Genomic DNA, 26,343 nt, shown 5'->3' with positions numbered 1-26,343 from the left:
CTTGTTTTCTTTAACTTCTATGTTTTTGGGAAGAGAGATGGTAAAGGGGCAAAGACAGATGTTATTGGAAGTGAAGATTGAGTGGAAGATGAACAAAGTATTTCAAGTTGCTGAATGTAGAATTTTATTACGGCCCTGGAAAATGACTATGTTGGGAGAGGAGAATGGTAGGGCTGTTGCAACGGAGATCAGTCAGTCAATCCATTGCCTTGGGTCTCTTTTGTGGGAGACTTGTGCCTTCCAGGTAAATGGCAAAATGGTTTTTGGATGGGTTGAGGGCGAATGCATGCTTTGACTGGCTATCTCTCTTGTATTTATGTTATGTAAGTATTTACTTATTTATTCTTTCTAAAAAAACAGCTCAACCTGCTCAAAAAGCTTGGAATGGAAGAATTGAAAAGATTCAGGACATTGAGGAAAACTTGTGGTCTCCAAAATTTGGTGTGAAGGGCAAGATTGATGTCACAGTTGAAGCTAAACTTGGATGTCAGTCTAAAGTAAGAATAGATCAGGGTCTTATTTCAAAAACTTTCATATGGTTAGACTGTTTAGGTCATCATCCAGCACCAATGTTCTCAGTGGTTTTTCAAATTCTCGAGTCTCAAGGACTCAGTATTTAAAAAATTGTTAAGTCTTCTGGGAAAATTTTTAAACTCCCCCATTTCATCATTCAGTTTTTCTTAAAGAGTTTTCACAAATAAGGTTAAGATATGGTGTGACTAGCTGAACAAAATGAATATCTGATGACTGGTTCATAATAAAAAAAAGTCATAAAACAGAAAACATAAATTTTTATGTGCAGACATTAAAAGTGGGAAGGCAACACATACACACGTTATACCGATGTGTTTATACTTTTTTTTTTTTTTTTTTTTTTCCTTTCCTTACAAGGTGGGTAGCCTAAGTCAAAAGGCATAATTCCACTCCCACCCATTCCATCCCCACCTACTCCAACCCATTCACCACCCCCCCTTCCCTCCTTCTTATCTTGGCTTCCCCTGGATGATGGGTCATCCCTTCATCTTGCCTATTGACCTGGTTCAGAAGCAATGCAGCAGGACACAGCACATCCACAGCAAGGCTGCTTCATTTAATTGGCAGATTGAGAGAAGCAAGTAATTGCCTTGGGGGATTAAAAAGTGAAATGAGAAAGACATTTTGGAATGGATGCTGAGAGGAGATTGTATGAAGGAGTGATTGTGCCGACAGCACTGTATGGGGAAGAAACATGGATCATAAGAGAGAAAGAATTTAAATGTGTTTAAGATGAGGTGCCTGAGAAGTATGATAGGGGATACTAGGCTGGATAGAGTAAGAAATGAGGAGGTGAGGAGGACAATAGGGGTGGTAAGGGAGTTGGAAGATAGGGTTGATGAAAGAGTATTGGGATGGTTTGGACACATGGAAAGAATGAACGAAGAAAGATTAGTAAAAGAAGTGTGGAAGGCAGAGTTAGAAGTAGTGAACATGAGGGGGCAACCAAGGATGAGATGGATGGATGGAGTAAAAGGGGCACTGGGAAAGAGAGGAATAACTGTTGAGGAAGGAAGGGAGAAGACACAAGATAGGTGAGTGGAGAATGGTTGTGTATAGATGATGCTGTGATGCATGGAAGGGAATGGGTGGGAGATAAGGGATGGGGGAGTATATGTGAAGGATATTTTGACAGTCTGAAGGGATTTCCCCCTGTCTTCTCATTTTCTGCATGAGGGGACAGAGAGGGGGGTCACCAGTTTAATGAGGCAGCCTTGCTCTGGATGTGCTGTGTCTTGTTACATTGTTTCTGACCCAGGGCAGTGGGTGAGATGCAGGAATGACCTGTCATCCAGGAGGAGCCAAGATGAGAGGGAGGGAGGGGTGGTGAATGGAAGAGGAGTATGTGGGGATGAAGTGGGTGGTAATGGATTTATGCCTTTGACTTTGGCTACCTCCCTTGTAAGGGGAAAAATCCCTTGGTATACATACATTGTAAATCTTGAGATTGTTAGTGTGGGGCATTGTAGTAAAAAGTGATGTGTCCTCTATGTGCTGGTTGCATCTGGGGTAGATCATATCTTTGGCTAGGCCTATTCTGCATTCCCACTGTAACACTGGATGTTGTCTTGAGTGCAGTTGTGCCAGTTTGGTTCTTATCAGGTATAGGAGGGTGTATTCTTTGGTGGCTTATCTCTGGGGTTGGTTGTATTGAGTTTGATCATCTTTCTTGAAGGGCTTGTTTAGTTACCTGAGCGTATATATATTTTTGTGTTTCTCTCCCTCCCCTCCTCTTTCTCTCTCTCTCCCTCTCATTCATTCATTCATTCATTCTCACTCTTTCTATCTCATTCATTGTCTCACTGTCTCTCACATTACACACACACGTGTATATATACACATACATATACATGTATGTATCTATGTATGTACAATGATTCCTCCTTATATGGTAAATCTTTATCCGGTAAATTCACAGTTACAGTATTTGGTAATTACTACCCTCGATTCTATTTATGGTATGAAAAATTCACAGATACGGTATCTGCTCGTGTTTTGAAGAGGAAAGAGCAGGAAGAAGGTACGTCTGCCATATCCTATTATTACATGTTATAATGGGTTTGGTATACAGTAATTTCAATTTGCGGTAAGGTTTTCAGGAACGCACATGTACCGTATAACGAGGACTTACTGTATATACACGCGTGTGTGTGTAATGTTTGAGATTGAGAGAGAGAATGAATGATAGATTGAGAGAGAAAGAGTGAGAATGAATGAAGGAATGAACGAAAAAGGGATAATGAGTGATATATATATGTGTGTGTGTGTGTGTGTACAGGCACACCTCGACTTACGTCGTTTCGACTTACGTCGTTTTCGAAGATACGTCGGTTTTCAAAAATAATATGGAAAAAAAATTCAAGTTGTCGTTTTACTTGACTTTACGTCGGTCAGCCAATAATGGAATCGCATAAACACCAAAAAACGTTTCAAGCGTTTCAAGCAATTCATGTTACAATAAATAAGAATAAAAGCATGTAAAATTATATAAAGATTCAGTAACTGCTAAAATATATACCATAAAGTAGTATGGCCTAGTCCACTAGAACATGAAATCGCAACGGTACTTCCAATACGTATTTACCGTAAGCGGCGTCTCGACTCCCGCAATTCTTTTGGATTATTATCTGTTTACTGAAGTTTTGTAAATTTTCTCATTAACATTCACTTGTAACTGTAATATTTGCCCCCATGCCTCCTAAGAAAAGTTCTAGTGAAAGTGCTAAGTGTCATGCTATTTCGCTGGAGGAGAAAATGGCGATGATAAAACGTCATTGTAATGGTGAAAAAGTTGTATCGATTGCACAATGTTTTGGAGTAAGTCGGACAACTGTATCAACGATTGTGCATAATAAAGACAAGATTTTAACACATGTCACATCTGAAGCCCCATTGATGAAGAACACGATCATCAACAAGAAAAGAGGTAAGATATTTGAAGAAATGGAAAATCTTCTTTCGATTTGGGTTGATAGGAGGAATCGTCAGAATGCGAATCTTAGTCAAGAGCTCATTCAGGAAAAAGCGTTGTCTTTGTTTGAGGACCTAAAGGAAAAATATCCAGATGAGAAAGATGTAGATTTCAAAGCAAGTCCTGGATGGTTTATGAGATATAAAAACAGGAGAAATTATCACTTCCTTAAAAGACAAGGTGAAATCGCATCAGCTGATGAACAAGCAGCAGCGGAATTTCCTGCTTCACTGAAGAAAATCAACGAAGAAAACGGGTTTCTTCCCAAAAAGTTTTTTAACGTAGACGAAACTGGATTCTATTGGAAAAAATTGCCAGACCATTCATTCATTTCCAAGGAGGAGAAAACGATCCAGGCTACAAGGTCTCAATAGAAAGTGTGGCCATTATGTAGGGAGATAATTGTGCAGGAGGTTTTAAGTTAAAGCCTCTGTTTGTTTATCATGCACACAACCCCCATGCCCTGAAGAACATACCCAAAGCATCTCTCCCTGTTATATGGATGGCTAACTCAAAAGCTTGGGTTACTGTTATTATTTTTGAAGATTAGTTTTTCAATCATTTTGTCCCAGCAGTAGAGAAGTATTGTAAGGAGAAGGGGATTCCTTTTAAAGTTTTACTTATCTTAGACAATGCTCCTGGCCACCCACAAAACATCATAGATTTTCAGCCCAAAATTACCTTCATATACCTCCCCCCAAACACTACGTCTCTTCTCCAGCCAATGGATCAGGGAATAATTGCTATCTTCAAGCATTATTATATGAAGCGTACACTACGGCAACCAATAACTGCAATTGATATGGATGAGTCCATCACACTTAGCAACTTTTGGAAGGGATATGACAGCTATAAAGCTTTACAGAATGTAGCAGCAGCATGGAATGATGTTCAGAGCACTGCTATGAATGGTGTATGGAAAAAGCTATGCCCGCAATTTGTGCACGAGTTTAAGGGCTTCGATACTGTTGTTGTCAACAAAGATTTGGTTACAATGAGCAAAGAGCTGGATATGAATTTGGAGGAAGAGGATTTCACAGATTTATTTGAAAAAGACAAGGAGTTACTGACGAACAAGGATTTGATGGAACTTCAGGAGCAACAAAAGAAAGAAGAAGAAGAGGATGATGAATCTGAGCCACGCCACTTCACCATTAAGAAAATGGAGGAAGCATTTGCACACATCGAAAAAGGTCTTGCTATGTTTGAGGATATGGATCCAAATGCTCAACGCTTTTCCAAGATAATGGGGGCTTGTTATGAAGCTTTTGCTCCTTATAATCTAATCCTTGAAGAAAAGAACAAGAAGATGGTTCAAGGCACTCTTGACCAGTTTTTACGCGTCGAACGACGAGAATCAGCTGATGTTGATGTCGACAATCCCCAGCCATCTACGTCTACAACGTAAACATCAACATATTGTATCTACTGTTTTGGTAAACTGAAAATACATTAAAGTTTTTCACTTATTACAATATGATTATATGTAAGCTTGAAATAGTTTTTATTTCTTTGTTTTTTGTTTTGTTTTACCGTATGTTATTGACAATGCATTCATAGAGTACAGCACCGCGAAATAGCAACGCGTAAACATCGACATAATGTATGTACTGCATTGGTAAATTAAAAATACTTTATTCAATTTTTCACTTATTACAAAATGATTGTAAGCTTAAACTAGTTTTTATTTATTTGTTTTTTGTTTTGTTTCACCGTATGTAATTGACAATGCATTCATAAAGTACAGCAAATTGTACGTATTGATGAATAAGTACAGGTACTTTTTTATACTTTATTACAAAATGATAAATAAATGTTCTGTTTGGAAACTTAAAATAGATTTTTATTAACCTTGTTTAATAAAAAATGCAATCAAAAGTAAAATAAAGTACTGAAAAATGGCTATTGGCAGTTTAGCCTAGGCTACACCAGGCCTACCTAGCCTACTTGTAAGCAAATTCGACTTACGTCGTTTTTCGACTTACGTCGTGTCTCCTGGAACCAATTAATGACGTAAGGTGAGGTGTACCTGTATATATATATATATATATATATATATATATATATATGAATAAAACCATAAAAGTTAGTTATAGATGCCAGAGGGTTGACATGCCATGTTGTATTATCTTGTTCTAACATTTAATTATGTATCACTTCATTATAGTCTTTATGCCTAAGTTGTAGTAGTTGACATGCCTGGTATATTATTCCTATTCCAAAAGCACAGTACCATAAAATCTATTCTTTAGATGACAGTGTATTCATTTTTTTCAGGTTATGCCTCTTGAAATTAAAACTGGGCGACCTAGTTTTTCTGCTGAGCATAAAGGCCAAGTGATTTTGTACTCAATGATGTCTTCAGATCGTAGAATAGATCCCAAGTCAGGTCTTCTTCTTTATTTGAGGTAACATAGCAGAATGCAGTGTTGAATTTTCAATGAAACCTTGAATGTGAGATTGAAAATGGAAGCCAGTAGATCATGTCATTTAGTGTAACAACTGTTACCTTGAGTTTGACTGATGGGACTATCCTTTTGCTATGCTATAGATCTGTCTGAGAAGAAATGATGGGTTTTCTGTGTTCTATTAGTGTGGATCTGTTTCTGCATCACTAGCTAGTAGTGAATGGAGTAGTAGCACATTGGCTGCTAGATCAATCCATCTGTTGCCCATGGTCTCTCTTGCAGAAGACCTGCAGCCTTCAGGTAACTGGCAAGAAGAGATGGATGGGTAGGGTAAAGAAGGTCATGGGAATATGGGAAATGAGGGCAAGAGATAGGTGTGAGTGAAGAATGATCATGAATGGATTAGGAATTGATGCATCCCAGAGAGATTTCTTCTTGTCTGCTCTGTAATTTCAGGAATGGATAAGAGGGCAGGGACATCATGTAATGAAGTAGTGAGAGCATACCAACTTTGACTGTCATGACCTGCTGCGTAATTTTGCAGGGGACTGGGATGACCCTTCATCCACAAGGAGATTAGACAAAAGGGATGGGAAATGGGTGTGGGATGGGTGAATGTTTGGAGTGTTCCTTGATGAGGCCATAATGATATGGTTTAACATCAACCAAAGCCGCCCCCCCCCCCCCAATTGGGATATGACAGTGCCCCTTACAGAGGACTTTGTAGCATGGAATTTAATTAACCAGGTTCAATTTCACCAGTGGCAGGGTTCGAACCACCATCCCCTCGACCTTCACCACAAGTAATAACACCCTATCCCGCTAGGCCAGTGAGCTACCTTTTATAAAAGGGAACAAACAATTTTATACACGTATGTGTACATATATGACATTCAGTTTATATTTTTCTCATTTTTCTTCTTTTATTTTATAGGGATGGAACGATGGAAGAGGTTCCTGCTAGGGATCAAGAACAAAGAGGACTTATTCAGCTGAGAAATGATTTGGTGCACTTTCTCTCACCCAATGTTAATCCTGTTGAAGAGGACAAATATGTAATTCATCTATATAATTTTATTGAAATTTTTACTTTTCTGCAAAAAAAATTAAAAAGAAAGTCATTACTCAACAGTTTTAAAGGTTTTAGAATTGCAAGAGCCAACAAATTGGAGTGTGTATGAATGTATATATGTATGTATTGTATGTGAAAAAGAAAAGGAGGAAGAAAGATATTTACAGTTCTCGTTTGTTTTAAAGGTTTTGGAATTGCCAGAACCAATGGACCAAGCCCGTGCATGTAGCAAATGTCCTCACCTTCTCACCTGCTGTCTCTATCAACGCGTAAACAACCAAGAATTGGTACAGCCTCCACATGCAATGGCAAAGTTTATTCCAGAGACAACTGACCACCTACAACAAGTAAGTTAGAGACTACTTTTGTATATTCATATCATCTGACATATTGAATTAATTGTAACCTACATACTTAGATTTATCTCTCTGCTTCTCTCTCTCTCTTTCCCTCCCCATTTCTCTTGACTTACTCTCACTTTTACACTCTTTATATCTATTTCTCTTTTTTCTCCTGTCTCTCTCCCCTCTCTCTCTCCTCTCTCTCTCTATCCTCTCTCTTTCCCCTCCCCCTTTCCTCTCTCTCTCTCTCCCCCTCTCTCTCTCTATCTCTTCCCCTTTCTCCTCTCTCTCTCTGTTTCTCTCTCTCTCTCCTCTCACTCTCCCCTCTCTCTGTATCTCTCTCTCTCTCTCTCTCTCTCTCTGTTTCTCTCTCTCTCTCCTCTCACTCTCCCCTCTCTCTGTATCTGTCTCTCTCCACTCTCTCTCTCCACTCTCTCTCTCCTCTCTCCTCTCTCTTTCTCTCTCCCCTCTCTCTCTCTCCCCTCTCTCTCTTTCTCTCTCCCCTCTCTCTCTCTTTCTCCCCTCTCTCTCTTTCTCTCTCCCTCTCCCCTCTCTCTCTCTCTGTCTCTCTCTCTCTCCTCTCTCTCTCTCCCTCCCTTCCTTCTCTCCCCCTCTCTCTTTCTCTTCTGTCTCTCTCTTCTCTATCTTTCTCTCCTCTCACTCTCCCCTCTCTCTGTCTCTCTCCTCTCTCTCTCTCTATCTCCCCCTTTTTCTCTCCTCCCCTCTCTCTCTCTCTCTCCCCCTTTCTCTCCCCCTCTCTCTCCCTCTGCCTCTCTCTCTCCCCCATCTCTCTCTCTCTCTCGCTCTCTCTCTCTCTCTCTCTCTCTCTCTCTCTCTCTCTCTCTCTCTCTCTCTCTCTCTCTCTCTCTCTCTCATTGCCCTGGATCTCTTGTAAGAGAGAATCAGAAGAACAGATTAACTCATCTCAGCTTGAAATTCTGTCCCCCAGAGTCATTTGGAATATTTCAAGCAGTGGTCAATGCTTCATCATTTAGAAATTGCCGAAAACACTAACAACAAGGCAAGAAGTGCCCTGTGGTGTGCCGATGAAGCGACCAGGTATTTAATTTTATCTTTTAAAATATTTAGGAGCATGGGCTGCTGAGTGTAGTGATATATTTTTTGTGGATCTGTTTCTTTCTCAGTTCTTTTATTTATAAATGGATGTGAAAATTTCAAGCTATGCCACACTGTACTATCTCTGGCCCAAGCAGTGATGTGGGTGTAAGATGACCCTTCATCCCAAAATGCTTGAAATGGGAGGATTGGTTGAATAATTGTCTGTTTGATGTGGCTGTGTATTTTCATTTACCCACTCTTGTTATAAGGGGAGGCCTTTGGTAAACATGTATGTGTAAATATAGTCAGGGTGTGTCTGGTCTTGATGGTTCATCATTGCATGTATTTACCTAGTTGTATTATACAGGAAGGGAGCTATGCTCGTGGTGACCCGTCTTTGTATCTCTCAGCATCAAGTTTTTTCTTAAAATCTTGTATAGTGTTTGCACACACTGTTTTGTTGTCTAATTTATGTGGAATTAGTAGGGTGCACTCATATATTACTCTTGTTTCTTTTTCATAATACACAACAGTTGAAATACACGCACGTATACCAAAGGGCCTTTTCCCCTTTTAAGGGACAAGGCAAGTCAAAGCATACTCCTACCTCACAGCAATCCTACACACATTCAAATCAGAAAAATCTATCTATTTACCATGGACTTTTTCCCTCATACAAGGGAGGTAGCCAAGTCAAAACACATGTACCCACTCCCACCCATTCCCTTTCTTCTTAGCTCCTCATGGATGACAGATCCTTCCTATATCCCATCCACAGTCCTTGGTCAGAAGCAATGCAGCAAGAATCAGCACATCCATAGCAAGGCGGGTTCATTTAATCAGCAATGCCCCCATCCCCTCATACAGAAAATCAGATAGGGAGAAATCCTTTCAGGCTGTGTCAAAATATCATTCACTCATAAGCACCCCCTACCCTCCATCTCTTCCTTGCATCACAGTATCGTCTATACACAGCCATTCTCCACTTACCCCTATCTCCTACCTTCTCCCTTCCCTGTTCAACAAACATTCACTTCTTGCCCAACACCCCTTTCACCCCATCCATCCATCTCATCCTCAGTCATCCCCTCAAGTTCACTCCATCCACCTCTGCCTTCCACACCTGTTTTACTAATCTTTCTTCACTCACTCTTTCCATGTGTCCAAACCATCCCAATACTCTTTCATCTTTTTTATCTCCCATCTCCTTTTTTGCCCCAGCTCTCCTCCTCACCTCCTTGTTTCTCACTCTGTCCAACCTTGCAACCCCTACCATGCTTCTCAGACATTTCATCTCATACATACATATACCAAGGGCTTTTTCCCCCTTACAAAGGAAATAGCAAAAGTCAAAGGCATAAATCCACTCCCACCCATTTCATCCCTACATACTCCACTCCCATTCACCACCCCTCCCTCACTCTCATCTTGGCTCCTCCTGGAGGTCATCCCTGCATCTCGCCCACTGCTCTGGGTCAGAAGCAATGCAGCAAGTCACAGCACATCCACAGCAAGGCTGCTTCATTTAATTGGCAACCCCCCTCGCCCCTTTGTCCCCTCATGTAGAAAAAGAGAAGATTGGGAGAAATCTCTTCGGGTTTTGTCAAAATGTTAACACCCTATTCCCTAACCCCCCTCCCCCATCCATTCCCTTCCATGCATCATAGAATCATCCATACACAACCATTCTCGACTCACCCCTATCGTCTGCCTTTTACCTTCCTTCCTCAACAGACATCCCCCTCATTCACAATGCCCCTTTTACCCCATCCATCCATCCATCTCATCCTTGGTCACCCCCTCATGTTCACTCTATCCACCACTGCCTTCCACACTTACTAATCTTTCTTCACTCATTCTTTCCATGTGTCCAGACCATCCCAATACTCTTTTATCAACCCTATCTCTTAACTCCACTCTCCTCCTCACCTCTTTGTTTCTCACTCTATCCAGTCTAGTAACCTCTACCATACTTCTCAGTCATTTCATCTTAAACACATTTAAACTCCACCTCCCTTCCTCTCTTTTGTTCCATGTTTCTGCCCCATACAGTGCTGTCATCACAATCACCCCTTCATACAATCTCCTCTTAGCATCCATTCCCAAATTTCTATTTCTCATTACTCTTTTTAATCCCCCTAAGCATTTACTTGCTTCTTTCAATCTACATTCCACATCCACTCCTCCCTTTCCTGCCACATTAACCCCCCCAAATATCTGAAGCTATCCACTTTCTCCAGTCTCTCTCCCTTATTACTCACTTCCAATTTACTGCCATCCTCTCCCTTGTACATCTCATCACCTTACTTTTACCCACATTTATCTTCAACTTCCTTTTTTCACACACCTTTCTGAACTGTCACTAACTTCCTTAATCCCTCCTGTGATCCTGCTACAAGCAGTGTTGTCAGCAAACAGGAACTGGCTTATCTTCCATTTTTCTCCATTTTCTTTGACCATCTCCATTCCCCGTCCCATTACCCTTGCATTTACCTCTCGCACCACCCCATCCATGTATAAATTGAACAGCCATGGTGACATGACACATCACTGTTGAAGTCCCACCTTTACCTCAAACCTCTCACTCATTCCATTTCTAATTCTAACACAGGCTCTACTATTGTAAACACTCTTGACTGCTCTTAACAGATTTCCTCCTATCCCATATACAATACCTCCCACAGTGCCTTCCATCTTAAACACACTTAAACTTTTCCTCTCTGCCTCTCTTAAATTCCAAGTCACTGCCCCCATACAATGCTATCGGCACAATCACACCTTCATATAGTCTCCTCTTTGCATCCATTCCCAAATACCTATTTCTCATGACACTTTTTTATCCCCCAAGGCATTTACTTGCTTCTCTTAATGTACAATTTACCTCCACTCCTCCCTTTCCTGCTACATTTGACCCCAAAGTCTTAAAGCTATCCACTTCCTCCAGCCTATTGCCCTTTAGACTTGCTTCCAATTCACTGCCAGCCTCTCCCCTTGTAAATCTCATCACCTACTTTGACCCACTTTTACCTTCAACTTTCTTCTATTGCATACCTTCCCAAACTCTTTCACTACCTTAATTTCCCCTCTAACCCTGCCACAAGTACAGTGTCATCAGCAAACAACAACTGGCTCACCTACTACTTTTCTCCATTTTCTTTAACCATCTCCAATCCCTGGCCCATTACCCTCGCATTTACGTCCCACACCACCCAATCCATGTACACATTGAACAGCCATAGCAACATGACACATACCTGATGCAGCCTCACCTGTACCTCACACTGCTTGCTCTCTTCATTTCCAGGTCTAACACAGGCTCTACTACTCTCATAAAAACTCATGACTTCCCATATCAGCTTTCCCCCAATCCCATATATCTGCAATATCCCGCAGTGCCTCTCTGTCTACCCTGTCATAAGCCTTTCCCAAATCCATAAAGGCCCAAAAAATATTCTTACCTTTCTTTGCTTTCTCACTTATCTCACCAATTACTCTCTGTGTTCTCCTAATCCTTGCAATTAAAACCCTCCCATAAGCTTTCCCAACTACACTCAACAAACTGATCCCTCTGAAATTACTACACTCACATTTGTCCCCTTTTCAGAACTATATTGGCACTCCTCCAGTCCTCCAACACTCTACCTTCCCTTAGACAAATATTAACTAACCTCACTAGCCACTATTACTGAACCTCCCTTGTTCAGACAGTCAGTATGACACCCTTGTGCCTTGAATTGAAGTACATTTTAAAAAAGGCAAATTAAGTATTTCTAAAGAAAATGTAAATATTTCTTATTTACAGGGAGCAGCAGGGAAACTGCATTTGCAATATGAGATTAGACACCAGTGTATGTTCTGCTAAAGAATTAACCATTGGCCAGTACTCTCATACTTTTTTGGCCTTGGAAGGCTGGGAGAAGAAAAGTATACAAAACATTGGACTACAGGTAATTGTATGGTTTGATGGTTGGAAGTAGATGGTTTGAAGGGCAAAAGGCTGGAGGATGTGCTGTGTCTTGCTGCATTGCTTCTGACCCAGGGCAGTGGTGGGATACAGGGATGACCCATCATCCTTGAGGGGCTAAGATGAGAGGCAGGAAAGGGTGGTGGATGGGAGTAGGTACTTGCCTTTTGACTTAGCTACTTCCCTTGTGGTGGGGAAGGGGCCCATGGTATACAGATGAATGGATAGATTTGGAATTGCATGAGGCAGTGAATTGTAGACTAATGGAAACCAGTGAATATCTTTGTGAATTAAAAAAAAAAAAAAAAAAGGTGTATTTAGGGATAAATGCAAATGTAAGGTTATATGAATGAGTATTTAATAGTATTTTATAGATCAGATACTTGGAATATAAGAGAGGCAGAGAGGAAGAGTGAATGTTTTTGAGGTGAAGTGTGAGAAATATGATTTGTTACAAGAATGGAAGGAAGGAAGGGAGAGGACGGAAGACAGAGGTGAGTGGAGAATGGTTGTATATGGATGATGTTGTGACTGCATGAGGAGGAATGGGCAGGGGGGTGGGGGGTGGGGTAGTATGTGTGAGTAAATTTTGACGCAGCCCGAAGGGATTTCTCCCCGTCCTCTCCTTATATGCAAAGGGGGACGGAGAGGGGGGGTCGCCGATTAAATGAAGCGGCCTTGCTGTGGATGTACTGTGTCTTGCGACACTGCTTCTGACCCAGGGCGGTGGGCAGGGTGCAGGGATGACCCGTCATCCAGGAGGTGCTCAGATGAGAGGAAGGGGGGGAGGGGGGTGGAGTGTATTTAGGGATGAAATGGGTGGGAGTGTTTTTATGCCTTTCCCTTTTTGGCTACCTCCCTTGGAAGGGGGAAAAAGCCTTGGTATATGTATGTATGTATGTACAAGAATGGATAGAGTGAGAAATGTGGTAGTGAGTCAGGACATAGGAGTGGAAAACAATGTCATATATGATCAGTCAGTCAATCAATACATTGCCCCATGTCTCTTGCTGAAGACCCATTGCCTCTAAGAATCCACCAACAGCCTCCGTACAGGACCATAAGTCACTTAGAAAAGAGATGTGCTGTTGCCTGTACTTAGTCAGTCTGTCAAGAGTTGCTTGGAATGAGAAGGGTGCCTGCATGGGAACTTGCTCGGAGAGACCATGGGGACTTGCGCTGGCATACAAGTGAAGCAATGCGCTCCCTGGTATATGCCCCCAATTGATGATAATGTTCTGTGTTTTCTGTATGATAGTTACATCTAGACCAATTTAGGTCTACTATCAGACCTCACCCAACACGACTTCACCGTGCACAAAATTTCACATTTACACAAATAGGTAAAATATCCCAGCATTTGTTGAACATGACCATGATTCACACTCACACAATTTGAATAGCCTGCCAGATCATGTTGTGCATCAGTGTCTGGAGAGAGTCTTGGAATCTAACCTATTTTTTCCCATAAGACCTGTTATTCGCCCAACACAAATTTCATCCCACATGATGTGCTAAGGAACCTAACACTCATGTTGGGCAAGGTCTGACTGTATATCCAGGCCTATTCTGTGTTGGTATTGTCTTAATTATGGAGGATGTCCAGGGCGCATTTGTGCTAGTGTGATTCTTGTTTGGTATGGGAGTTTTCTCTGTAGGACTTTATCTGGAGGTTGTTGTAGAATTGAGTTTGGTGGTCTTTCTTGAAGGCTTGATTAGTTATTTGGATGTGAATGTGTTCTTGTAAGAACGTCATGTGTGATTTTGGTAGTAGGTTGTTATAGATGTTTGAGAAGTGTTCTGCTAGCATGGTTTGGTTATATCATGAGAATGGATTAGAGCAGACATATTAGAAGGATGTATATGATACTTCAAAATGAGTGTGAGGGGTAGCCCAAGGAAAAAGTCGGTGGATTGGAGCTGTACTTGTAAGTCATTCACTTTTACCTAATGTTTGCCTTTTTAGTGTAACAGCTCATTTGTTATTTGTTATTTTATCTTTGTCTATATTCAGCCAGAATACTATGTTAAACTTAAACTTCCATCTTGTAGCAAAATGTCATTACAATATGATTTGATTGTTTTTTATAGGTTGGAGACAGTGTTGTCATATCATCACCTAGTGAAATAGCACTAGCTCAAGGTGTTGTTCTTTCTTTCCCATCTTTTTCCAGCATTTCAATTGTTTTAGATAGGTGAGCTTATCTTTGTGATATATATTTATGTATTAATTTTATTGTGAAAAATGGACTTTATATTCTATATCTATATCCATGCTTTGTGAGAGCTGAAATTTTTTCATTTATGCTAAATTTTCTTTTTAGGGATTTATACAGCTACCCATCCTTGAAAAGAAGATGTCTTAATATAGACAGATATGAATATGAAAGTAATATGTCGATCTGTTTTGTCAATCTTGCTCGTTTAATGCAAAATTCAGAACTAGGGGAAGCTTTGCGGAAATTGATAATAGAAAGGTAAGTTGATAATTATATTATCGTGTTAAGTTGTAGAATAAAGGAGGCAAATGATTGTCTGGGTGGAATGAAAAGTGTTTTTTACATACGTACATATACCAAAGGCTTCTTTCCCCCTTACACGGGGGATAGCCAAAAAAAAAAGCATAGAAAACACTCCCACCCATTTCATTTCCCATATATTCCACTCCCTTCCACCCTCCTCCCTCCCTCCTATCTTAGCACCTCCTGGTGCAATAAAATTGTTTTTTAGAAATGGGTATTTGGGGGAGAAATACCAAGGGAAAGTTATATAAAGGAATGATTGTACCCATGCCACTGCACGCCTCGGTCTCTTAATCCCACACTTGCCAACCGCCACTTGTGCAGACATTAAGGCCAAGGACATAAACCCACTTTGGGAATTGGCTCAGGACTTAAAACACCACCAATTCCCAAAGTGGGTTTATGTTCTGGACCCAAATGTCTGCACAAGTGGCAGTTTGCAAGTGTGGGATTAAGAGACCAAGGTGTATAGAGCAGAGACTTAGAATCTAAGAGCAGCAGAAAAGAAAAGAAATATGATGAGTGTTACAAGAACATATAGAGTGAGAAATAAAGAAGTTAGGGATGGAAAGAATGGTCAGATAAGCTAGATCAAAAAGAGCTGAGATGGTTTGGGCAGATGGAAAGAATGAATGAATGAGAAAACATTAGGAACAGGAGTGTGGAAAGCAGAAGTGAATGGAGTGAACTTGAAGATCTTGAATGGGATGAAATGGGTCTTGGATGCACAAGTATTATCTGTGGAGCAGGAAAGAGAAGATGTAAGAGATGGGAGTGAATGAATGGAGATTGTGGATGGATAAGGTGATAATGCAACCCAAAAGATGTCTCATCTACTCTGTAAAACATTTTGAGTTGATGAAGAGGAGAAAAATGTCACCAAATAATGAAGTGGTGGGGGTAAACCAGTCCTATTGTGGAAGTACTATGCCTCACTGCATTGTCTTTGACCTGAGTAATGTGGCAGGAGACACAATTGACCACTCATCCGTGTAGTGCTAAGATGGATTGCTGAGTTTTAATGTATATGAAGTTGGTGTGTGTTTTCATCCCCCCCCACTTCATATAATGGGAAAAAGGCCTTTAGAGTATATAAATTTTTATGTTTTGAAATATATTAAAATCTATTTCACCAATTATCATAGATTATACTCTTTTAGGATAAGAATAGAAATTAAAATAACCCATGAAGCACTATGATGGAAGGGAGAGTTAAAGGATTTTGGACAACTGTGAGATGGATGTATGCTTTGATTCAGCTGTCACATTCATAAGAGGGAAAAGACCTTTTGATATATATGTATGTATGATGTATTTGAATAATATTGAATACTTAAGGAGTGGTAATATTTTTTCAGATGTTCTGCTGAGTTTCTTCCTGGTATGAGGAGAGATGTTGTAGAGAAAGGTAGAACCATTCTTAAGCCTCTCAATAAGGAACAGCAGAGGTTTATTCTAAGGACACTAATGGCCAAGAACTACATATTGCTGAAAGGATATCCAGGCACAGGTAATTGTGGATGAATGGTCATTGCTGACCCCTGCTCACTGCATGGATCAGAAGCAGTGCAGTAAGACAGCACCTCTACAGTCAGATTCAAAAGCTAAAGCTGGTTTACTCTTACCTCATCATTACATGGCAACCCTCCTCCCTCATCTACTCAAGAATTTACAGAGCAGACAAGAAGAAATCCCTTCAGACTGTTTGGGTTAAAGGCAATGCAACAAAAATATACAAGGCTACAGGGGAAAAAAATTCTTTGCTTTGACTGTGATGTTCTTTGTGCAAAGTGTGAAGATCATATGTGTGTCTGTGAGGCCTAGGGGGTAAATCTTTCCATATTAGGGAATTACTGGGTGTTTTAAGAATATTGTTTTGGGATGAAAACAGTTACTGCCAATTTTTAAGAATTTACTGAAACTTTGTTTTGTATCAACCAGAATATTCAGATTTTATCTTTTTCCTCTCCCAAGGTAAGACCTGTACTATCGTGGCCTTGGTAAGACTGTTGGCCTCCATGGGGCATAGTGTACTTCTGACAAGTTATACTCATTCTGCTGTAGACAATATTCTTCTTAAATTAAAGGTAAAAGGTTTATAGTTTGCAAAATAGTTTATGACATTGGTGAAAAATGTGATTCTTAATGCAGTGAATGGCATTGTATGTTAGTAATTAATTTTTACCATGCAGGACCATGTACCGATATTGCGCTTAGGAAAAGCTTCACGGATACATCCCCAGATTTTACCTTATGCAGATCAAATCTTGGCCAACAAATACAAGTCTGTGGCTGATTTGACGAAGTTCTACAACTCTCAGGTACTTTAAAGTAATTCTTTATTAGATTATACATAATGCAAGGAACATGTATTGTCGTAATGCATGTATGTATATGTACATACATGCATGCACATACACATTTGTTAACTGGCTACTTTCCTTAAAAAGGGAAAGAAGCCTTTTGGTATATAGGAGCCCGTCTATATATATACATACACATACCAATGGCTTTTTCCCCCTTACAAGGGAAGTAGCCAAAAACAAAGGCATAAAATCCACTCCCACCCATTCTATCCCCACATACTCCACTCCCATTCACCCCCCCTTCCTCCCTCTTAATTTGGCTCCTCCTTGATTATGGGACATCTCTTCATCTCTCCCACTGGCTTGGGTCAGAAGCAATGTGGCAAGACACAGCACATCCACAGTAAGTCCGTTTTATTTAATCGGCAACCTCCTTCTCCGTCCCCTCATGCAGAAAAAGAGAAGACGGGGAGAAATCCCTTTGGGCTGTGTCAAAATATCATTCACACATACTCCCTCCCCCCATCCCCCACCCACTCCCTTCCATGCATCACAGCATCATCCATACATAACCATTCTCCACTCACCCCTATCTTCTGTCTTCTCCCTTCCTTCCTCAACAGACATCCCCCTCTTTCCCAATGCCCCTTTTACCCTATCCATCCATCTCATCCTTGGTCACCCCCTCATGTTCACTCCTTCCACCTCTGCCTTCCACACCATTTTCACCAATCTTTCTTCACTCATTCTTTCCATGTGTCCAAACTATCCCAATATTCTTTCATCAACCCTATCTCCCAACTCCCTTTCCATCCCCGTTCTCCTCCTCACATCCTCTTTCTCACTCTATCCAGCCTAGTAACCCCTACCATACTTCTCAGGCATTTCATCTCTGACACATTTAAACTCTTCCTCTCTTATGATCCATGTTTCTGCCCCGTACAGTGCTGTTGGAACAATCACTCCTTCATACAATCCCCTCATTACACTTTTTAATTAGGCATTTACTTGCTTCTCTCAATCTACATTCTACCTCCACCCTCACTCCTCCCTTTCCTGCCACATTCATACCCAAGTATCTAAAACTATCCACTTCCTCCAAAGGGATTTCTCCCCATCTCCTTTTCTGCATGAGGGGATGGAGAGAGGAGGTCGCTGAATTAATGAAGTGGCCTTGCTGTGGATGTGTTGTGTCTTGCGACACTGCTTCTGACCCAGGGCAGTGAACAGGATGCAGGGATGACCCATAATCCAAGAGTTGCCAAGATGAGAGGGAGGGAGGGGAGTGGAATATGTAGGGGATGGAATGGGTGGGAGTGGTTTCTATGCCTTTTTCTTTTTGGCTAACCCCCCCCCCCCATGTAAGGGGGAAAAAAGCCTTTGGTATATGTATGTATTCACTACTATATAGTCCATGAATGCCTTATCTACCATCCTTCCATCCACCAGCCTCCCCCAAGTGTACTTATGCTTGACTTTCTTTGTAAACACTGTCTTTGCTATCATCAACTCCCTAGACACATCTCTGCCATTAACTTGTCAAAGGAATGCACCCAGTTCCATCCACCACCCTTGTTTCCCTCTGATCTTAGCTCCTCAAGAATAGAGGTTCATCTCTGGCTCCTGCCCAGTGCTCTGGGTCTGAAGCAATGCAGCAAGACCATCCACATCAAGCTTGCTTCATTCACACAGTGACAACCCCCCCCCCCCCCTCCATCCCCTCATGTGGCTATTATAGAAGATGGGGAGAAATCCCTTCAGGCTGCATCAAAACATCATCCATACACAACCGTTCTCCACTCACCCCAATCCCTTGTTGTTTATGTATACATTAGAATAAATTGATAAGTCATGAAATATTTCAGGAAATTGTGGCCACAACTTGTTTAGGAATCAACCATGTTATCTTCAAACGACGCCGTTTTGATTACTGTATTATTGATGAAGCTTCACAGGTAAGCAACATATTCATATTTGTCTATTAGATAAAACTGCTCTGTTTGCCTGTTCAGTGTCATAACTTTGGTATATGCTACATGATGATTATATGGGATTTCAGTTCCATTACTAGACATTTTTGTTCAAAAGATGTTGGATATCACCCAAGATGTTATGAAGAAAAGGTTAATTGGTATGAGAAGCTTCCTCTGGTAACCTCCCTTATGGTAAAAGGCCTTTAGATATATCTCTGTATGTAACTCCTTTTCTGTAGAATGGGGAATTATGGAACTAAAGAACTAAACTAGTGTGGCAACAATCAGAATAGAAATGTAAGTGGGCATTAGTATGGAAGAGACATAATGCTGAGAGATTTAAGCAACCTGTTGATGAATTTAAAAAGATATGTGTGAGAGAGAAAAAATCAAGTTAAAATGTGGGCAAAATAACAAGATATACAAGGACTCATGGTAATGGTAGGTTTAATGTGAACATGAAAAATGAGGAGCTGAAGGAAGTGGAGTGTGTCAAGTATTTGGGGTTATATATGGCAGTAAATGGAGTAGATGTGGAGGTGATTTATGGAATAAAGGAGACAAGCCAATATCTAGATGGAATGAAAAATTTTAGTAGAAGTAAGTATTTGGATATAAATGCAAAGAAAATGTTGTATAAAGGAGTGATTGTACTCATAGCAGTGTATAGAAGAGACTTGGCATTATTTTAATTGTAAATATTTTACATACAAAACATCTTGACAAGTTTAATACTTTCAGGTTCTTCAGAGTGCAGCTCTTGGGCCAATTTTTTGTGCAGATCGCTTTGTTCTGGTTGGAGATCCTGAACAGTTACCACCTGTTGTTAAGAGTAAACAAGCAAGGTAAGAAGAAGAATTTTGCCAAAATCACTTTGAGCAGTCTTCACTTCTGTTTCCTGTACGAGGGCTTTCTATATGTATTGCTTTACCCTGGATTTCTTCTGCATGAAACCTATCACCCTAATGAACCTGGCCAAGGCCACCAGTGCTGGTGGAGCACTCCTAAGTGGTAGTTCCATGAAGAGAAATTAGTAACATCCCAGAACTACACTGTCAGAATAAGGATTGCTGCTGCCACACTATCACTCAGAATGCACTAAGAATCTAACTCACCTTAAAGAGCTTGTTTTGTGATCTAAGAATGAATGTGGTTTTGTGTAGATGTATTGTGTAGTACAAATAGCAGGCTGCTGGAGATGTTCTAGCTGCATGCTTCTTGTGCAGTCCTTTTATTGTCTTACATTTCACCTTTATATGGGGGGGACGGAGAGGGGGGGTCGCCGATTTAATGAAGCGGCCTTGCTGTGGATGTGCTGTGTCTTGCGACACTGCTTCTGACCAAGGGCAGTGGACAGGGTGCAGGGATGACCCGTCATCTAGGAGGTGCTAAGATGGGAGGGAGGGTGGAGGGGTGTGGAGTGTTTTCAGGGATGGAATGGGTGGGAATGATTTTATGCCTTTTCCTTTTTGGCTACCTCCCTAGTAATGGGGAAAAAGCCTTGGTATATGTATGTATGTACATTTTAATGACCCACACACCGCAGGAAGCTGACCACAGATAGTTCAGCCCATAAATCATTCAGTTAAGAGATCTTGTATGGCTGTCTAGATGCTTTCAATGATGATTTTGAATAGTATAGCATACATATGTTGGGTTTCTGGAAGTAGCTTACCCGTGTTTTTAAATTTGCTTGCAGGAAACTGGGTATGGGGGAATCTCTTTTCAGTCGTCTTGACACCAGAGAGGTCACTGTGTCATTAACCAAGCAGTACAGAATGAATGGAGCCATCATGTACTTGTCAAATTGCCTCACATATAAGGGATGTCTTGTCTGTGCTTCAGAACAACTTGAGATGGCCCAGTTGGTTTTACCCAGATGGCAGGTGGGTTGTGTGCTTTTGTTGCTAAAAGTTTTACTATGAGCCTTACCTTCTTGTACAATAAACATTGGTTCATTGATATTTTTGCACAAAAATCAACATGTATTTTATTTAGGAAGAAGAGGCTACCTTACTTGGCTGGGTTAGAACAGCTTTACAACCAGATCAGGCAGTATTACTGCTTGACACTGCTGGAGGCTCCAAAGAGGATAAAGGAGAAGCAGGGATGATTTACAATGTTGGAGAGACTCGGATAATCAAAATATTAGTTGGAAATCTTCTAAAGGTAATTTCTATTTGACCAGTTAGAAACTAATGGAGTACGATGATTTTTTCTTATAAAAACATGGAATTCAGAAAAATTAATAACATTACTGTTCTTTCAATTGTTCATTAATTTTTTTCCAGTTGGGTATGAAGCAGGACAACATTGGGGTTATTGCTCCATACAGAGCTCAAGTGAAGCTCCTTCGTGAAGTGACTCAGGATTGGAAAGATGTAGAAGTGAATACTGTTGACCAGTATCAAGGTCGAGATAAAGAAGTAATTTTGTATTCATGTGTGAGAAGTGGGACACAAGTGAAAGAAGTAAGTTTTTTACTAATAAAGAAGTTGATTCAAGTATTCTAAAGGTTATAACTTCTCTCATTATGTGTTGGTGTGTTTGCATAATATACAAGAAGAGAGTGGGTGCATGCTTTGACTGGCTACCTCCTTTGTAATGGGGAAGGCAGATAGTATTTGGTTAATTAACTTTCATTATTCAAGTGTTGAAGAAAATGTTGGGGTAGTTGTACAGTGATATAATCTCCTATGTCTTCTTTGAAGTTGATTACATTAAAATTTACATTTACAATTTTTCAGGCTGGTGAGATACTACAGGATGCTCGTCGACTAAATGTCGCCATCACTCGTGCAAAGTTCAAACTTCTCTTTGTTGGAGATGCCAAAAACCTTCAGTCATTATACACACCTTTTAAACAACTCGTAGATATTTTACAACCAAATCAAAAGCTAGTGCTGAAAGAAGGAATGCAAGATTTCATGTGGTCCAATGAATCCTGAAGTATTTTTAATAAACACCAAGTGTGTTTCCATTTATGTGTGTGTAAGTGCATGTGAAGAATGTCTTGCAATAGAGGAACAGGGCAGTAGATTGATTGATTGTATATAAATTTTGAATGAATAGTTGTAATATTTTTTATGGTTGGTATAAGGATCAGGAGAAAGGCAGGTCATCTATTCATGGGTACCTGCTTTTATTGGGACCAAACTTTGATAAGGAGTACTGCCTCAACTGAGTGTCAAACTGTGATTGGGCTTATTGCCTAGACTTGTGACAAGTCTATCAAAGCCTCTATCAAAGCTTCCCCTATAGATGTCGTAACAATTTACTTGATTGTGATTTAACTTATACTTAGAAAGTTTTATTATAGATCAAATCATCTTTAGATTCTCTTTGGAAGTTAATCATATGGTGATGGTGCATTGTGATATTTGTATTTTATATCAATGGGCAAGAAGGTTGCTACTTTATTCCCCTGCTTGTCATAAAAAAATTATTAAGTAGGGCAGAGCAAGGGGACTAGGGACCCTGTTTTATTGTATTTTTCTCAAATGAGGAATCAAGGCAAAAGTATGCTTTGACTGAGTCACCCCCATTTATAATGGGGAATGATGCCATTGCATATGTTTATCAAGTAAAAGCTGAAAAACTTTACCTTAAGGTAGAAATTACATTTGAAATGTTCTACCAAGGGCTTCTTCCCTCATATAAGTGAGGCAGCTAAGTCAAAAGCTCCCTCCCATTCCACTCCCATCTATCACCCTTACTTCCCTCTATAACTTCACCTCTTCAGTGTGATATTGTCCCAAAGGATAGAACATACATACATATACCAAGGCTTTTTCCCCCTTACAAGGGAGGTAGCCAAAAAGAAAAAGGCATATCATTCCCACCCATTCCATCCCTAAATACACAACACCCTCCTTCTTATCTTAGCACCTCCTGGATGATGGATAGAAACACTGATTATATACAATGAAGTAAATTTTGACTATCACTCCCCTCAAAAAGGTGCAGTTCAAGGTGATGGCAGCTTGAACCCTGCTACAATGAGTTGAACCAAGGGCATGGTTTATTAAATTCCACGCTACAAAGACCTCTGTAAGAGGCACCATCCTACCCTCCTGGTAGGGAGAGTGCAATGTTAAACCAAAACATCATCCTGAGTAACATCTCAAATAATGATATTTGTCATATAACAAATATTATTTGAAATGTTATTCATGAAATTACATTTTACTTCATTGTATATAACCAGTGTTTCTATCCTTTGAGACAATATCACACTGAAGAGGTGAAGTTATAGAAGTGGTTAAGGAGAGATTAAAGGGAAGCAGCAGGAAGGAAGGATAATGATCAACATTCCATTTTGAGTAAAGAGTTATTTCCTTTCATAAAAGAATGATGCATAACTAGTTCATAGGTGTGTGTCAATAGTCCCAAAAAATATAAGGTGGCTGAATCTAAATAGACTCCCATGGTTAAAGACCATCATGTACCACCACGCCTCATCTCTGCATCTTGTAGATGGAGGGTCGCCAGTCATCTGTTATGCTGTTTGGGTCAATTACAGTTGCATAGAGGTAAACTCATCCATCACGGGCCTCAGCAGCTGTTAATTAATGAAAAGGATAAAAAGATATTAAGTCATATATCAGAACTTTCTCTTCCCCGTGTGGTCTGAACTTTGCAAATTTAAGATCTCTCCCTTTCTGTCTCTTGTATTATAGTATGTTTGGCTACCTCGCTTATAAGGGGGAAGAGACCTTGGTATATAGATAGAAGAATGTTGGTGTTCTAGGCATACATATTTATCCCAGTTTTATGGGAACATGTTTAAGATATTTTTTAAACATTGAAAAAATATAAATTATGGCAGTATCAGTTTTCATATATTTAGCCTCTCACTTTGCAGTAACACACAACACCAGAATCCAGGAACAATTGCAACAAGGGAGATAGGTTAGGGAAGGAAAGACATCTTTTGTATGAAATAAGTTTTTGTAGTGGGGGCTAGAAAGGAAATAAAAAAGTGGCCTTGTGATTTTTCAATTTAAATGTGAAATCAGACTTGCTGGAAGTGTTGCAGTTGCCTTCCTTCTAGCCATTGAGAAACAGGAACTTTTCTTGCTGAGTACCCCTGCCATATTTTTAGCTGTATATCTTCATATGGTTTAACATCACAAATTCCCCCCCGTTAGAAGGCTATGATGGTAGCCCTTGTGGAGGACTTTGTAGCATGGAATTTAATAAACCATGCCCTTGGTTCAACTTTGCCAGTGGCAGGGTCCGAACTGCCTTTGCCACAAGTAACAACACCCTAAGCTGTTTGGCCAACAAGCTGCCCATATATATATATATATATATATGTACTTGTTGCACTGAAGATGTAATATACAAAAGCGCTCTGCTTCGTTAGTTTCTTTTTCCAAGTGGTCTACTTTGCATAAGTGAACACACGTACCCGTGTTCTTATTAGCATATATATATATATATATTTGACTGTGTGCCTTTAGACCTGGCTAACTCCCTTTTTAAGGGGAAAAATCCCTTGGTATATAGATATATCTTAAGAAAAAAGTAAAATATTGTCCTTAGAGAAGAACAGAAGAAATTGAACACAATCATCTGGAACTATTAAAACATCTGCATTAAGAACAGTTCATACTTTGTATGTGTACTGTTGGCGAAGGAATATTTCTTCATAAATGATGTGATAGTTCTAATTAAGGAAAAACTGAGTAAATGTTGGCAAACAATGATGTAAACAGAAGAGCTGCTGATACAGAACAGGAATAGTGTGACTGAAAACAATGTTTTTCTTACACTTATATCAATAAATGTGAAGACTAGTTGTACCATTAGCAGCAGAAGAAAACTGCTATCAAGACTTGATAAAGTGACTAGTGATGTATGCATTACTCAAGCCAGCAGTAAGCATATATTTTCTAAGTTACTCCCTATGACTTTCAATTGGTGTCACGGGAACAGTCCCATGCTGATACAACACACTCAACACATGGTTCATCACAAACAGACTCAAAATAGCTCCAACCAAATCTACAGCAACACTTCTCACCCACTGGGCAAAAGAACACAAATACATACCTCATCTCTATATCAACAACACTCTGATACCACACATAAACACACCAAAAATTCTTGGTGTAACATACGATACATCCATGTCTTTCAAACAACACATCACAAACATAAAAAACAAATGCACACCCAGACTTAACGCACTTAAGTCAATCACTGGAACAACATTTGGACAAAACAAAGAAACTAATATAACAATATACAAACAATGCATACGCTCAGTGTTGAATTATGCAAGTCCTGCATGGGCTCCTAATCTCAGTGAGACACACCACAACACCCTTCAAATCATACAAAACAAAGCCCTATAAACAATTACAGGCTGCACAAATACAACACCTACAGACCATTTACACCATGAAACAAAAGTCCTCAAAGTCAAGGACCACCTCGACATGAGAGGCACACAAACACTTGCCGCAGCCACCACAAACACATTACACCTGCTACACTACATAGCAGAACACCCACACACACCAAGAAACATTAAAACAACACCCAAAGACCTTTATCACGCACAGATACTCTCCTCTCTTCCTCCACAACCACCAAATACCAGCCTCCGGAAACATATTCATAATCATATCACTCACCACTCCATTAACACACTGAAAGACAACACACTGCTGCATGCCAGACCCCCTGATATCCACCCTTCTGAATCCTCTCTCCCACGAAAGGACAGAGTCCACTTGGCCAGACTGCGGTGCGGTCACCACCCAGCACTTCTAAGCTACCAGAAGAGGCTGGATGACCGCGTTGTGAACAGCTGTCCAGGATGTAACACTTCACCCCATACCATACAACACATAATGGAAGACTGCATTATACACAATCATGCACGCAAACAACACAACATACGCTCTATAAAGGATTTGTGGGAAAACCCAGTTTCAGCTATGGCATTCCTTGGGGAGACGGGACTGCTCGGACAGACAGTCTAGGGAACGACAACAACAACAGTTCAAAGTTTCTTTCCAGATAGCTTCTGAGGACTGTTGCCAGCCACTTTGTGACTGGATTTTCTACTTAGTGAAACTCAATGCAGTGATTGATTGATTCTATTTACTGATATAAAAATGTAATTCATAAAGTATAAAATAAGAAAATATACATACATATACCAAAGGCTTTTTTTCCCC

At 40.2% G+C, this 26,343-nt stretch overlaps 1 protein-coding gene across 1 annotated transcript in view; it reads left to right on the top strand.

Annotated features, from left to right (window-relative positions):
* LOC143040474 (DNA replication ATP-dependent helicase/nuclease DNA2-like) overlaps positions 1-26,343 on the top strand; it is a 33,229-nt gene extending 6,886 nt beyond the window's left edge. Inside the window, exons 7-23 of the mRNA XM_076211570.1 lie at positions 361-497; positions 5,783-5,913; positions 6,848-6,968; positions 7,171-7,332; positions 8,276-8,385; positions 12,188-12,332; positions 14,441-14,544; positions 14,674-14,826; positions 16,230-16,381; positions 16,846-16,958; positions 17,064-17,192; positions 19,043-19,132; positions 19,892-19,995; positions 20,850-21,036; positions 21,149-21,319; positions 21,442-21,621; positions 21,898-26,343. Of these exons, the coding sequence (XP_076067685.1) occupies positions 361-497; positions 5,783-5,913; positions 6,848-6,968; positions 7,171-7,332; positions 8,276-8,385; positions 12,188-12,332; positions 14,441-14,544; positions 14,674-14,826; positions 16,230-16,381; positions 16,846-16,958; positions 17,064-17,192; positions 19,043-19,132; positions 19,892-19,995; positions 20,850-21,036; positions 21,149-21,319; positions 21,442-21,621; positions 21,898-22,098 (2,390 nt within the window). The 3' untranslated portion in view covers positions 22,099-26,343. The remainder of the gene's footprint in view (positions 1-360; positions 498-5,782; positions 5,914-6,847; positions 6,969-7,170; positions 7,333-8,275; positions 8,386-12,187; positions 12,333-14,440; positions 14,545-14,673; positions 14,827-16,229; positions 16,382-16,845; positions 16,959-17,063; positions 17,193-19,042; positions 19,133-19,891; positions 19,996-20,849; positions 21,037-21,148; positions 21,320-21,441; positions 21,622-21,897) is intronic.

This window comes from Oratosquilla oratoria, chromosome 2, assembly GCF_046742065.1.
Source record: "Oratosquilla oratoria isolate Oo_2021 chromosome 2, ASM4674206v1, whole genome shotgun sequence".
In the NCBI taxonomy this organism is placed as follows: Eukaryota; Metazoa; Arthropoda; class Malacostraca; order Stomatopoda; family Squillidae; genus Oratosquilla; species Oratosquilla oratoria.
Note: the sequence above shows the minus strand (reverse complement) of the source record. Positions and strands in the feature narration are given on the sequence as shown.